The sequence below is a fragment of the Saimiri boliviensis genome, chromosome 13, assembly GCF_048565385.1.
Source record: "Saimiri boliviensis isolate mSaiBol1 chromosome 13, mSaiBol1.pri, whole genome shotgun sequence".
NCBI classification, from domain to species: Eukaryota; Metazoa; Chordata; class Mammalia; order Primates; family Cebidae; genus Saimiri; species Saimiri boliviensis.
Genome location: NC_133461.1, coordinates 77858798 through 77871950, shown reverse-complemented (window position 1 = coordinate 77871950; position 13153 = coordinate 77858798). Strand labels below are relative to the sequence as shown.

At 48.2% G+C, this 13153-nt stretch overlaps 1 protein-coding gene across 10 annotated transcripts in view; it reads right to left on the bottom strand.

Annotated features, from left to right (window-relative positions):
- Positions 1 to 13153, bottom strand: part of FGFR1 (fibroblast growth factor receptor 1) — a 62594-nt gene that overhangs the window by 38554 nt on the left and 10887 nt on the right. For all 10 annotated transcript variants that reach the window (XM_010348718.3, XM_010348722.3, XM_010348721.3 and 7 more), the window contains exon 2: positions 11941 to 12119. In XM_010348718.3, coding sequence (XP_010347020.3) covers positions 11941 to 12031 — 91 coding nt within the window. In that variant the 5' untranslated portion in view covers positions 12032 to 12119. The remainder of the gene's footprint in view (positions 1 to 11940; positions 12120 to 13153) is intronic.

Genomic DNA, 13153 nt, shown 5'->3' with positions numbered 1-13153 from the left:
TAGGAGGTCTCTGGCAACAGTGAAAATGGCAGCATCAATTGGGATTATTTTCTACTGATTATTCTAGGCTAAGGGACATTGTTCATTAAGGCAGCTCACAGACCTGTAACTGTGTAACCTCCCTACAGAAGGCCACAAAAGACATTACTGCAAACACACACACACACACACACACACACACACACACACACACAACCCAACAAAGGAAGGGGACATCAGACTCCTGAGAGACAAGGGGACTGAGTCAGCGACGTTTACATTCAGAGATTGGTCCACATGGATTTTGTGGGGAAACCCAATTTGATATAGAAACGTAGTGCAGGCCGGGCGCGGTGGCTCAAGCTTGTAATCCCAGCACTTTGGGAGGCCGAGACGGGTGGATCACGAGGTCGAGAGATCGAGACCATCCTGGTCAACATGGTGAAACCCCATCTCTACTAAAAATACAAAAAATTAGCTGGGCATGGTGGTACGTGCCTGTAATCCCAGCTACTCAGGAGGCTGAGGCAGGAGAATTGCCTGAACCCAGGAGGCGGAGGTTGCGGTGAGCCGAGATCGCGCCATTGCACTCCAGCCTGGGTAACAAGAGCGAAACTCCGTCTCAAAAAAAAAAAAAAAAAAAAAAAAAAAAAAAAAAAAAAAAAAGAAACGTAGTGCAATATAGGGGAAAAAAATACTGTAGTCAGAACCACCTCAGTTTAAATCCTAGTTCTACCCCTCACGTACTATATAAACTTAGATAGGTTACTCAACCCCCCAAATCTCAGTTTAGTCATCTGATTATAGTCATAAAACCTATGTCTGTGGAATCATCGTAAAAATGGGAAAATGTCAAGCATGCAGAGCATGGTGATGATAATTATTATTATTACTACTTTGGAGACAGCCTTGCTCTGTTGCCCAGATTGGAGTGCAATGGTGTAATCTCAGCTTATTGCAACCTCCACTTCCCAGGTTCAAGCGATTCTCCTGCCTCAGCCTCCTGAGTAGCTGGGACTACAGGTGGCCACCACCATGACTGGCTAATTTTTGTATTTTTAGTACAAACAGTGTTTTGCCATGTTACCAAGGCTGGTCTTGAACTCCTGACCTCAAGTGCTCTTCCTGCTTCTGTCTCCCAAAGTGCTGGGATTACAGACATGAACCACGGTGCCTGGCTGGTATTTATTATTATTTTAAAAGACACTTACAGACAGGCGCGGTGGCTCAAGCTTGTAATCCCAGCACTTTGGAAGGCCGAGGCAGGCAGATCACAAGGTCAAGAGATCAGGACCATCCTGGCCAACATGATGAAAACCTGTCTCTACTAAAAATACAAAAATTAGCTGGGTGTGGTGGCACGTGCCTGTAGTCCCAGTTGCAGGGAGGCTGAGGCAGGAGAATCACTTGAAACCGGGAGGCAGAGGTTGCAGTCAGCCGAGATCACGCCACTGCACTCCAGCCTGGCGACAGAGCAAGACTCTATCTCAAAAAAAAAAAAGCAAAAAAACCCCACCAAACCAAAACTAAACAAAAACAAGGAAAAAAGGGCATTTACTGGTATAATCTTTTGGGGGCAATTTGGTATAGTGATGTAATAGTGATATAATCAAAACTTTTTAAAAAATGTAACTATCCTTGGATACATAGACAGGTTTTATTTGTAAGAGTACGTTTTATTGAATGCAAAGTATTGAAAATTACCTAAATGCTCAAATGTAAAGAACGGGGTAATTTTTTTATACCCACACAATGGAATACTATGTAGTTCTTAAGCATTATGAAATACATTCTCTGTATGGCTATAAATGCTGACATCGGTTACAAAACAGTACATACAGTATAAATCCCAATTCTAAAAAGTCAGGTTTGTCGGGCGCGGTGGCTCAAGCCTGTAATCCCAGCACTTTGGGAGGCTGAGGCGGGTGGATCACAAGGTCAAGAGATCGAGACCATCCTGGTCAACATGGTTAAACCCCGTCTCTACTAAAAATACAAAAAAAATTAGCTGGGCATGGTGGCACGTGCCTGTAATCCCAGCTACTCAGGAGGCTGAGGCAGGAGAATTGCCTGAACCCGGGAGGCGGAGGTTGCAGTGAGCCGAGATCGCGCCATTGCACTCCAGCCTGGGTAACAAGAGCGAAACTCCGTCTCAAAATAAATAAATAAATAAATAAAAATTTAAAAAAGTCAGGTTTATATAAATGCAAGAAAAAAGTCTAAATAAATTCCATTAACAGTGATTAGTTTTGCATGGTAGAAATATAGGAGTTTTCCTTTTCCTCTTTACAGGTCTGTATTTCCTAACTTTTTGTTGTTGTTGTTGTTGTTGTTGTTGTTGTTGACCTCGCAATCCACCCGCCTCGGCCTCCCGAATTGCCGGGATAACAGGCGTGAGCCACCACGCCCGGCCTGTATTTTCTAACTTTTGAAAGATGAACCCAGACTACATATCAAGCACCATTTTTTTTTTTTTTTTTTTTTTTTTGAGACGGAATTTTGCTCTTTTGCCTCGGCTGGAGTGAAGTGGTACAATCTCAGCTCACTGCAACCTCCGTCTCCCAGGTGCAAGCCACTCTCCTGCCTCAGCCTCCCAAGTAGAGGTGCCTGCCACCACATGCAGCTAATTTTTATATTTTTAGTAGAGACGGGGTTTTGCCATGTTGGCCAGGCTGGTCTTGAACTCCTGACCTCAGCCTCCACCTGCCTGGGCCTCCCAGAGTGCTGGGATTACAGTCATGAGCCACTGCACCCGGCCTAAACACTAATGTTTTAAAAAAGAGAGATAAAGATACACTTGCTGACTACACGGAACTTTGCTCTAGTGGAGTAAACAGACATGTATTAAAAACTCCACATAATATGAGGCAGAGTAAAGTGTTAGAATGTAAGTTAAAAAGAGGCCAGGTGCAATGGCTCATGCCTGTAATGCCAACACTTTAGGGGGCTGAGGCCGGAGGGTTGCTTGACATCAGCAGTTCGAAACCAGCCTGGGCAATGGAGTGAGACCCACCCTCTAAGATAACTTGAAGTTCAAGACCAGCCTGGCCAAGATGATGAAACCCCCGTCTCTACAAATATATATATATTTTAGAAAAAAAATTATCAGGGTGTGGTGGCACACACCTGTAGTCTCAGCTATTCGGAAGGCTGAGGGAGGAGAATCACTAGAACCTGGGAGGCAGAGGCTGCCGTGAGCCATGATTGCACCATTGTACTCCAGCCTGGGCGACAGAGTAAGACTAGGTCTCAATAAATAAATAAATAAATAAAAGAAAAAATTAGGTGATTAATTTGGAGATAGGGGAAGGCTTCGAAAGGGAGGTAGCCCTTAAGTTAAGCCTTAATCAAAACCCAAGCTAAACCTTAAACTAAGATTTGAGCAGGAATTAACAAAAAGTGAAAAGGAAGAAAAGGAATGGAACAGACAGCTAAGGGACCAGGATAAACAGTGTATAATGTATATGTTGTATTTATGGAAAAAGGAAGAGATTTGCTTGACTGGATGAATGAATAAATGAATGAGTGAAAAAAATCAGTGAATGAATGGACCATGAGCCAGGGGCTAGTTTTTCCTCCTACAGAAAAGTGAGGAAGGGCGAAGCTCTGAACTCAATGTTCAGTGTTGGTTAACTCTTTGAAACCTCAGTGTTGCTGTTTCTGACCTCTTTCCCTGCCCAAGCTCAAAACCATTAAGTCCAGTCTTTGCAAAACTCGACCCTCTCCTCACTTCAGGCTCCCTGTGTCTCCATGTCCATGGCCTGGGAACACAAATGGCACAGCCCCCACCCCAGCATGTGAAAAAGGAGAAAGCGTGGAGTTTCAAGCTCTGCCGGGGCGGATCTTTCTCAGAACCTGAAACCAACTAAATAGATCGGTCACCCCACAGCCCCTAGTTTGCAGGGCACAAATCCTTTACATGAAGGCAGTGGGCACCTCGTTTGGCAAGCGGAAAGGCAAGAGTTGTTGTGAGCCAAGAAACAGGAGAAGGGAGGGAACTCTGAGGGCTGAAGTTCAATGTCTCTTGGTGCCACACTGGCAACGCTAAGAGGCAACAGGCCTGCTACTGGGGAGGAGGGGTTCGGTCAATCAGCCCTGCTACTTGGCTGCCACCAGCTGGAAGTCAGAGCAAACCCAAGGTCAGAAGTGGCCCAGATTCCGGCAGGCTTCTCCTAGGAGGAAACAGTTTGGGATTTAGCCCAGGCCTTTGAGATCCAGGTAGGGCAGTAAGCTTTCAGCTTCATTGCTTACGGTGCAGTGGGGCTGGGGAGTAGGGTGGGTGGGGAGAAGGCAGTGCCTGCAAGTCTGTGAAAAAGCTGGACTCAGGAGCCCAGGAGGATGAGAGCAGCTGGACTTCCCCGGTCAGCAGGCAAACAGTTGTCTCATTTCCAAGCTTCAGGGAAGGAAGAAAGAGGCAAAGGTGGTGTCTACAGGGTGAGCTGGAGCCCCCAGTGGCCCTGGAGGAACGAGGCATTGTGAAAACAGGGCCAGCTGCTGGTCGGGCTCCCTGACCCCAGACCTCGCCCTCTAGGATAATGACTCCCCAGGACTCACTTCTCCCAGGGCCATCCATCACCGCCCAGAAACAAGCCATCACTCACTGCTTCTGCCTGGCCCAGAGCAAACACCCCACCGGGCTGGGGCCACAGGCTCCCAAAGAATCCCTGACGCCGCCTCTCCAGTTCCTGCTGACCCGACTCCAGGTAGTCACAGAAACCAGGTGATGGAAACTAGACAGAGTCTTTGTTTGGGAGCCCTCCCTTCCCCCACTGGCAGCGAGTTCTCTGGACAGCCATTTGTTCTTCCCTGAGAAATTCCTCCTGCCTGACTTCAGGGAGTGGGCCTGGCAGAGACAGAGTGGAAAATCAGTGAAGCTAATGGTGTAGCAATGCAGAAGCCGGAGCCAAGAACACAGCCCCGGAGTGGCTTTGCTGTGCTTGCCCCAGCTTGGTCAAGACAGCCACGTGAGCGTCCTCACATTCTCTCACAGGCCGAGGGCTGGGTCCTCCCTGTCCGGCTCTAAACACTTGCAAACACCCCTTCCAAGGCACTGGAGCCACCTCTCCAGGGGAAGTGGGACAGAGCTGATCCTCTGGAGAAATCTGTTAGCTTAGCACCTTGCAGATTTCTAGAGGCCTAAATCCTCCACCCTTGTTCTCAAGTGGGTCATCTGATACCACCTTTTGCTCCATGGAATTCCACTCGCCTTCTAGCAGGGGATGAAGAAACTCCTCTTACCATCCAGTGTGAATGAGAAGCAAACAAGTTTTTTTCACCAGAAGAAATTCTGCTGGAGATGGGGTGGGAGTAGGGGAGGGTCCTGCCTGTGTCCCAGCGCAGCCTTGGGACACTGGACCACAGTCTAGTGTAGACGCTTGACTGGTGGCAGGACAGAGGGTGTCCCACTACTGAACATGTAGTACCTATTTGAGACTCTCCCTGCAGCTAGGCTGAAATGCACACCCCTTTGGGCCAAAGGTAGCTGCAGATGCCCAGGGATGCAGGAGCTGCAAGGGCGCTGTGATTTGAGGTTTGGCAGTGGCTCCAGCACCATGCACAGCCTCTCCCCCATAGGTGCAGATTTCTGCAAAACAGAGACAAAGCCCTGCTTTGTGGTGCACACAGGGCATCCAGGGGGCTTGAGGCCAGAAATGGAAATGTGCGGTTTTTCCATTAAGTACAACCTCTCCCCCCTCTAACAGGCCACCAGACTCCTTCAAATCTGGGTGGGTGGGAGGAGCTGTAAAACCCAGCCATTAAATCGCTTATGAGCTGCAGGTTTTCTGAGCACAGAGGGAAATGCAGGGGGCCGGGGGTGTTTAACCCACAGTACTGCTGAAAAGAGGGCAGGACCCCCACCCCAACTGCCAGCAGTGGCCCTGCAAGGAGTGTGGCACTCACGCACTGGCTTTCCTCACTGAGACTTACTGCAAAAGATAGACAAATGCACCCTCCTCAAGCTCAGAAAGTTGGTGCTTATCATCTGAAACCGGCTTCAGTCTTTCCACACAACTCCCTCACCACTCTGAGAGCCTGATCTGAAACAAGCTGAGGCTGTGTAAGATCCCAAACCAGAGGAAGGGAAGGAGAGGGAGAGGGGAGGGAGGCTGGTTTTCCTGGAATGCTTATTAAATCAACTTTCCAAGGACAGCCAGAAACTGCAGGCCCTCCCCAATCCCTCAGGAGCAGCAGCAGACTGCTCGGTGGGGAGGGGCTCCCGACACACACATATGCGCGCGCGCACACACAATTACAATCACAGCAAGGCCTTTCAAATGGGGAAAACTCAGTATGAACAGGGTTTTGGGTGGTTTGCTCTCACCTTTTGAACAGAGATTTATACATAGATTGTAATGTGTTTTTTCTTTTTTTAAAGACAGGGTCTCTGTTACCCAAGCTGCAGTGCAGTGGCTTGATTATAGCTCACTGCAGCCTCAAGTCCTGGGTTCAATCAATTCTCCCATCTCAGCCTCCTGAACAGCTAGGACTGCCAATGCGTGCCACGTTACCCAGCTACTTTTTTTTTTTTTTTTTTTTTTTAAGAGACAGAGTTTCATTCGGTTGCCCAGCAATAGCGCAATCTCAGTTCACTGCAACCTGTGCATCCCAGGTTCTAGCAAATCCCTGCCTCAGCCTCCCGAGTATCTGGGACTACAGGCACATGCCGCTACGCTCGGATAATTTTTTTTAGTTTAGTAGAGACAGGGTTTCACCATGTTGCCCAGGCTGGTCTCAAACTCCTGAGCTCAGGCAATCCACCCAACTTGGCCTCCCAGAGTGCTAGGATTACAGGCCTGAGCCACTGCGCCTGGCCTACCCAGCTAATTTGAAAAACTTTTAGGCTGGTCTGGGACTCCTTCCTGGGTTCATGCAATCAGTCCTCCCACCTTGGCCTCCCGAAGTGCTGGGATTAAAGGTGTAAGCCACTGTACTCAACCTATAATTTGTTTTTAAACAATAGCAACATCATTATTTAATAATCAGCAGGCCCAAGACGATGCAATACTGTTGACGCTGACAAGGTTCCTTACAGCTTACAAAGCATGAAGCTAGATCTCCCCCTAGGATGTCCAGGGCCCAGCAGTTCTCTGTTCTGTCACAAAGCTCATGAAAGACAGGCTATGTGAAAGCACCACACTCACACTAAGACGGGTGTTTACTCCACCAAACGGAGATCTGGGGCTTGTTCTCCAAGTGCAGCGGCTTTCCATTGCTGTGTCCCACGAAACAACATGCCCCTCCCCTAGAGTCTCTGGAAAAGGGACCCACAACTGCCATTGACTGCCCATGGCCTTTGGGGCAGGCATGTCCTACGAGCTCTGCAGACATTCTCATCTGATATTCACAATGACCTTATGAGCACACATTCATTATCAATGTATTTTACAGAGAGGCACAAAGAACTTCCCCAAGAGCCAACAGTCCATAAGGTGGGGGGCCAAAATCAAAACCAGGGCAGTCCAAGGAAAATGTGTGCCCACACAGGCCTGCACATGAAGGTTCACAGTAGTTATACTAATAACAGCCAGAATTGTTAATGACCCAAATACAGGTGACCCAAGAAACAGGGGCCTGACTGCAAAGGCGCATGAGGGAAATTTTTGGGCATCATAAAAATGTTTCATCTTTTGATTGGGGTAATAGTTACATGGGGTGTAGACATTTATCAAAACATGTCAAACTATGCACTTCAAACAGTTGTATTTTACAGTGGGTATTAAGTTATACCTAAATTAAGTTGGTTTGGCCAGGTCTGGCTCACACCTATAGTTCCAACACTTAAGGAGGACAAGGTGGGCGGATCACTTGAGGTCAGGAGCCCAAGGCCAGCTTGGCCAACATGGCAAAACCTATCTCTTCTAAAACTATAAAAATTAGCCAGGCATAGTGGCCGGCACCTTTAATCCCAGCTACTTCAGAGGCTGAGGCAGATAAATTGCTTGAACCCAGGAGGCAGAGTTTACAGTGAACCAAGATCATGCCATTGCACTCCAGCATGGGCAACAGAGCAAAACTCTATCTCAAAAAACAAACACACACACACACACACACACACACACACACCACACCACACACAGAGCGTTTTTAAGAGATAGGGTCTTGCTCTGTCACCCAGGCTAGAAGACAGTGGGGCAATCACAACTCACCATAGCCTTAAACTCCTGAGCTAAAATGATCCTCTTGCCTCAACCTCCCGAAGAGCTGGGACTAGTAGCATGTACCACCATATCCAGCTATTTTTTTTATTTCTTGTAGAGACGAGGTCTTGTTGATCTTTTTTTTTCTGAGACGGACTTTCACTCGTTACCCAGGCTGGAGTGCAATGGCGTGATCTCGGCTCACTGCAACCTCCGCCTCCTGGGTTCAAGCAATTCTCCTGCTTCAGCCTCCCGAGTAGCTGGGACTACCGGTGTGTGCCACCCTGCCCAGCTAATTTTTGCATTTTTAGTAGAGACAGGGTTTCACCATATTGACCAGGATGGTCTTGATTTCTTGACCTCGTGATCCACCCACCTCAGCTTCCCAAAGTGCTGGGATTATAGGTGTGAATCACTGTGCCCGGCCCAGGTTGACTTTACACCCCTGGGCTCAAGAGATCCTCTCACCTCTGCCTTCCAAAGTACTGGCATTACAGGTGTGAGCCACTGTGCCTTGGCCAATTAAGTTGATTTTTAAAAAATGGTCACTTAATGTCAGTCTTCCCAGGTACATGGCATCCTAAGAGCCCCATCCACCTCTCCTACTCTCTGTCTTCTGTTCACTGGGCCTGTGCTTTGTCCTCATTAAGACCTTCAGGCCGGGCGCGGTGGCTCAAGCCTGTAATCCCAGCACTTTGGGAGGCCGAGGCGGGTGGATCACGAGGTCAAGAGATCGAGACCATCCTGGTCAACACAGTGAAACCCCGTCTCTACTAAAAATACAAAAAATTAGCTGGGCATGGTGGCGCGTGCCTGTAATCCCAGCTACTCAGGAGGCTGAGGCAGGAGAATTGCCTGAACCCAGGAGGTGGAGGTTGCGGTGAGCCGAGATAGCGCCATTGCACTCCAGCCTGGGCAACAAGAGCGAAACTCCGTCTCACAAAAAATAAAAAAATAAAAAAAAAAAAAAAGACCTTCAGCCTCCAGGTTCCAGCCTCCACCCTGTCTCTGGTTCCTGTCCCAGCAGCTTCTGTGACCCCCTCCTCTAATAGCAGCGCCATCCTGGCCCTAAAGTTCCTTATCCTCATGCCATCGGACTGGCTCACAAGCAGCCAGGCCTGAGACCACGCCGCCCTTCTTGGGCTGCAAAAAAAAAAAAAAAAAAAACGAATTAAAGAAAAAAAAAGAAAGTATTTTAGGGTCCATCATAAATTCACATTCTCAAATCTCAACCAGGTCCTCACTGTTCTTGGACTCCTTTCCCGCTGTATACAATTGGCAGATTCAAATCTCCACTCCCCTCAAACCTCCCACTCTGATTCACTCCCTTTACACTTTCATCTCATCTTTGTCTAGTCGCCCACAGTTGACACCCAACTTACTTAAACCCACAGATGCTCCTGCTGTAGTGTCTTTACTACTATTTCCTTCCTTTATCATCTCCCAGTCCCCATCCTGGTCAGTACCCGCGCTTCCTCTAGCTAGGCACTCAAAACAACCTTCAACCTCATCCTTCTGGCAGTAGCGGTGGCAGTAGTAACAACTACTAACACCTTACATAACCCTTTATTATTTATCCCTGTTTTACAGATGAGCAAACTCTGGTGTACCATGTTTGAATAGTTGTTGAAGTAAATAATGCAGCCATCAGGTGGCAGAGCAGGACGCAAACACAGGTGCACCTCACTCTCCTCCCAGCCATCCACACTGAGCTGCCAAATTAACTTTCTGAAAGCTGATCGTGTCACTACTTGCTCAAAACTTTTCAAGTTCCAGCATCTGCCCATTTAAGTCTAGTTTTCTTTGTTTTTTTTTTTGAGACAGAGTCTCACTCTGTTACCCAGGCTACAGTGAAGTGGCATGATCAGAGCTCACTGCAACCTCCACTTCCCAGGCTCAAAGTGATCCTCCAATCTCAGCCTCCCTAGTAGATGGGACTACAGGCATGTGCCACCACACCTGGCTAATTTTTCTATTTTTTGTAGACATAGGGTCTCACTATGTTGCCCAGGCTGGTCTCAAATTTCTTGGCTCAAGCAATCCTCCTGCCTCACCTCCCAGAGTACTGGGATAACAAGCATAACCCACGCCTGGCCTAAGTATAGTTTCCTTAGCAGGGTATTAAGCCCCCCATATGCCAACTCAATCCAATTTTTCTGGGTTTTGCTTCTGAGAACTTCCTACTCATCAGGCAAACCATTCTCCATAAACCATATATGTGCTGCCTCTGAACACTCATGCTGTTCCACCTGGAAGGCCCTTCATTTTCCCCTTCCAAACTCAAGCCCATCTCAGGTGCTCTCTGCTCCCCTCTTCATCTGCATTCCTACCACCTTTGGTTGTAATTCCACGGTGTGGTTTAAACAGTCTGCCTTGTGTTACTTATCCCTGTACTTCCTGTCCCCTTCGGACCATAAACTACCCTTGAGCAGACAGTCTCTCCCACTTTGGGTCTCTACCGTGCTCCAACTCAGATCTTGCCTTCAGTTCTGTTACCGACAGCAACATGAACATGCCGGCTCTAACCATTGCACCTTCTAGAAAGTCTCACACAACTTTCCCTGTTCCCTCCCCAACTCCACCCAGGGGACACATATTCTCACCCATCACTCATCATTCAAACGAGTCCCTGACTAGCTCAATGGCAGCCTTTTGCACCCCCAACCTTCCACCCACTGTATGTCAATCTTCTCTGTGTGACCAGCCACTGAGTCCTCTGGCAGTCCTCTGGCAGCAGAAATGCCCATTTGTTAGTTCTCAAAGTCCCTTGAAAGCCACCTATGATGTACCTGCAATCTCCAAGACCCTGTTCATAACTTACACAAATCCCATCCGTGGTCAGGAAAGTCCTTCCTGTTACAGATGATGGCTCTGAATTTCTAATACGCCATAGGTCTCCACGCCCCATCACACTTCCTTGGTCTCAATCACTTCAAAATCCCTCAAACAGTACCTATTCAAAGCAAACTGCTCAGCAGGACCCCCAAACAGGGCCTGTGAGACAGTTAAGGATCCAAAAATGCAGGCATGCAGCCATGACTGCCGACCCTTATAGAAGATGTGCCTTTTTTTCACCCAGGCTGGAGTGCAGTAGTGCAATCACAGCTCACTGCAGCCTCAACTCTTAGGATCATGTGATCTTCCCGTCTCAGCCTCCCGAGTGGCAAGTAGCTGGGACTAGCAGTGTGCACCACCATACCCAGTTAACTTCTTTTTTGTAGAGACAGGGTCTCTCTATGTTGCCTAGGCTGGTCTTGAACTCCTGGCCTCAAGTGATCCTTTTGCCTTGGTCTCTCAAAGTGCTGGGATTACATGTGTGACCCCACCATGCTGAGTGAAGATGTGGCTTTGGAACAATTTTCTAGAAGCCAGAGGTCTTTATTTAGCAAGCTCCCATCTTCTATACCATCCCCTCTACTCCGATCCAAGTTCTACCCCCAAATTCAAAGGCCATTCTCTCCCCACTGCACCACCCAGCTGCATTTTCCATATCCCCTAAGTTAAAGAGTGACAGTAGGATCCCAATCAGACATTCTTTCTTCAAAAAGAGAAAAGCATAAATAACCCCCAAACATGTCACCTCCGGTAAATGGATGTCACCAGCCTTCATGACCCCAACCTCTGATGAAGTCAGTTATGTTTACAACCAGGCCAGAACCAGCCCAGGTATTTTGAGAGTCTCTCCTACAGGAAGGGAGCCCTTTGCTCCATCTGGGAAGCAGCCTCTTCCTTGTTGACCACATTACCAACCATATCACCTCCCTCCCAGCCCACACTGTTCCCGTGGCCCAGGAGTCCAGGCTGCCCCCCGCCAGCACCTTACCTTGTTCAGACAAGGTCGGGGCCGGCCTAGCGGTGCAGAGTGTGGCTGTGACCAGCACAGCCCAGAAGAGGAGGCACTTCCAGCTCCACATCCCAGTTCTGCAGTTAGAGGTTAGTGACAAGGCTCCACACCTCCATGGATACTCCACCGTGAGCTCGATCCTCCTTTTCAAGCTGACCCTGGGGAAAGAAAAAAACCCCAAAGTTAGGAGGGTCTGGGTAGGGGAGGAGCAAGAAGAAACAGAAGGTAAAGTATGCCACATGGTGGCTGCTTAAAGCATGGACTTACTCCTTAAGGCTTCCAGAAGAAAATTGTGACCCTACCCCAACAATGAATTAGAGGTTAGAGGTCCTGGTCGGTGCAGTGGTGCACCCTGTAATCCCAGCACTTTGGGAGGCTGAGGCAGGAGAATCACTTGAGGTCAGGAGTTCGAGACCAGTCTGGCCATGGCAAAATCCCATCTCTACTAAAAATACAAAAATTAGCCAGGGATGGTGGCACACGCTTACATGCCTATAGTCCCAGTTACTTGCGGGGTGCTGAGGCAGGAGAATCGCCTGGACCCGGGAGGCGAAGCTTACAGTGAGCCAAGATTGCGCCACTGCACTCCAACCTGGGCGACAGAGCAAGACTCTTTTTCAAAAAAAGAGGTGATTCGTCTTAATTGGACAAAGGGATGCTTTAGTTCAATTCTACAGCTATGTTTTGAGTGCAGATTATCTACAAGTCCAGGAACACCAACATGAGGTTTTCCTGTAAGCTTCAAGGTAGTGTGTGTTACAAAGTGAATGGTCTCACCGAAGTCCCAAATAGCTCTGCCCCTTTGTGGGAAACAGCTTTACAAAGTGTGCCACAATTGCAGGGGGCTTGAGCATGCTGAGGCTCCCCAGGATAAGATTTCACTCTGTCTAGGCCAAGATCGCGGCACTGTAGTCCAGGCTAGGTGATAGGGTGACTCTTGTCTCTTAAAAAAAAAAAAAAAAGACCGCTCCATCTAGGGCCAACCAGTCCCTCTGGTGAGAAATAAGGGGTGGCGGGGAATCGTGGAACAAGCTAAGGACTGGGAAATGGAAGCCAAGTACAGAGATACCTAGTTAGTAACTGCTGGACTCGATGCTGAACTCCCCGACCTATGCAATGAAGCAGCTGAAATAAATGACCTTGTGGGTACTTTCTCTTTGTAAAATTGTATGAATCACATCCATAGTTCTAC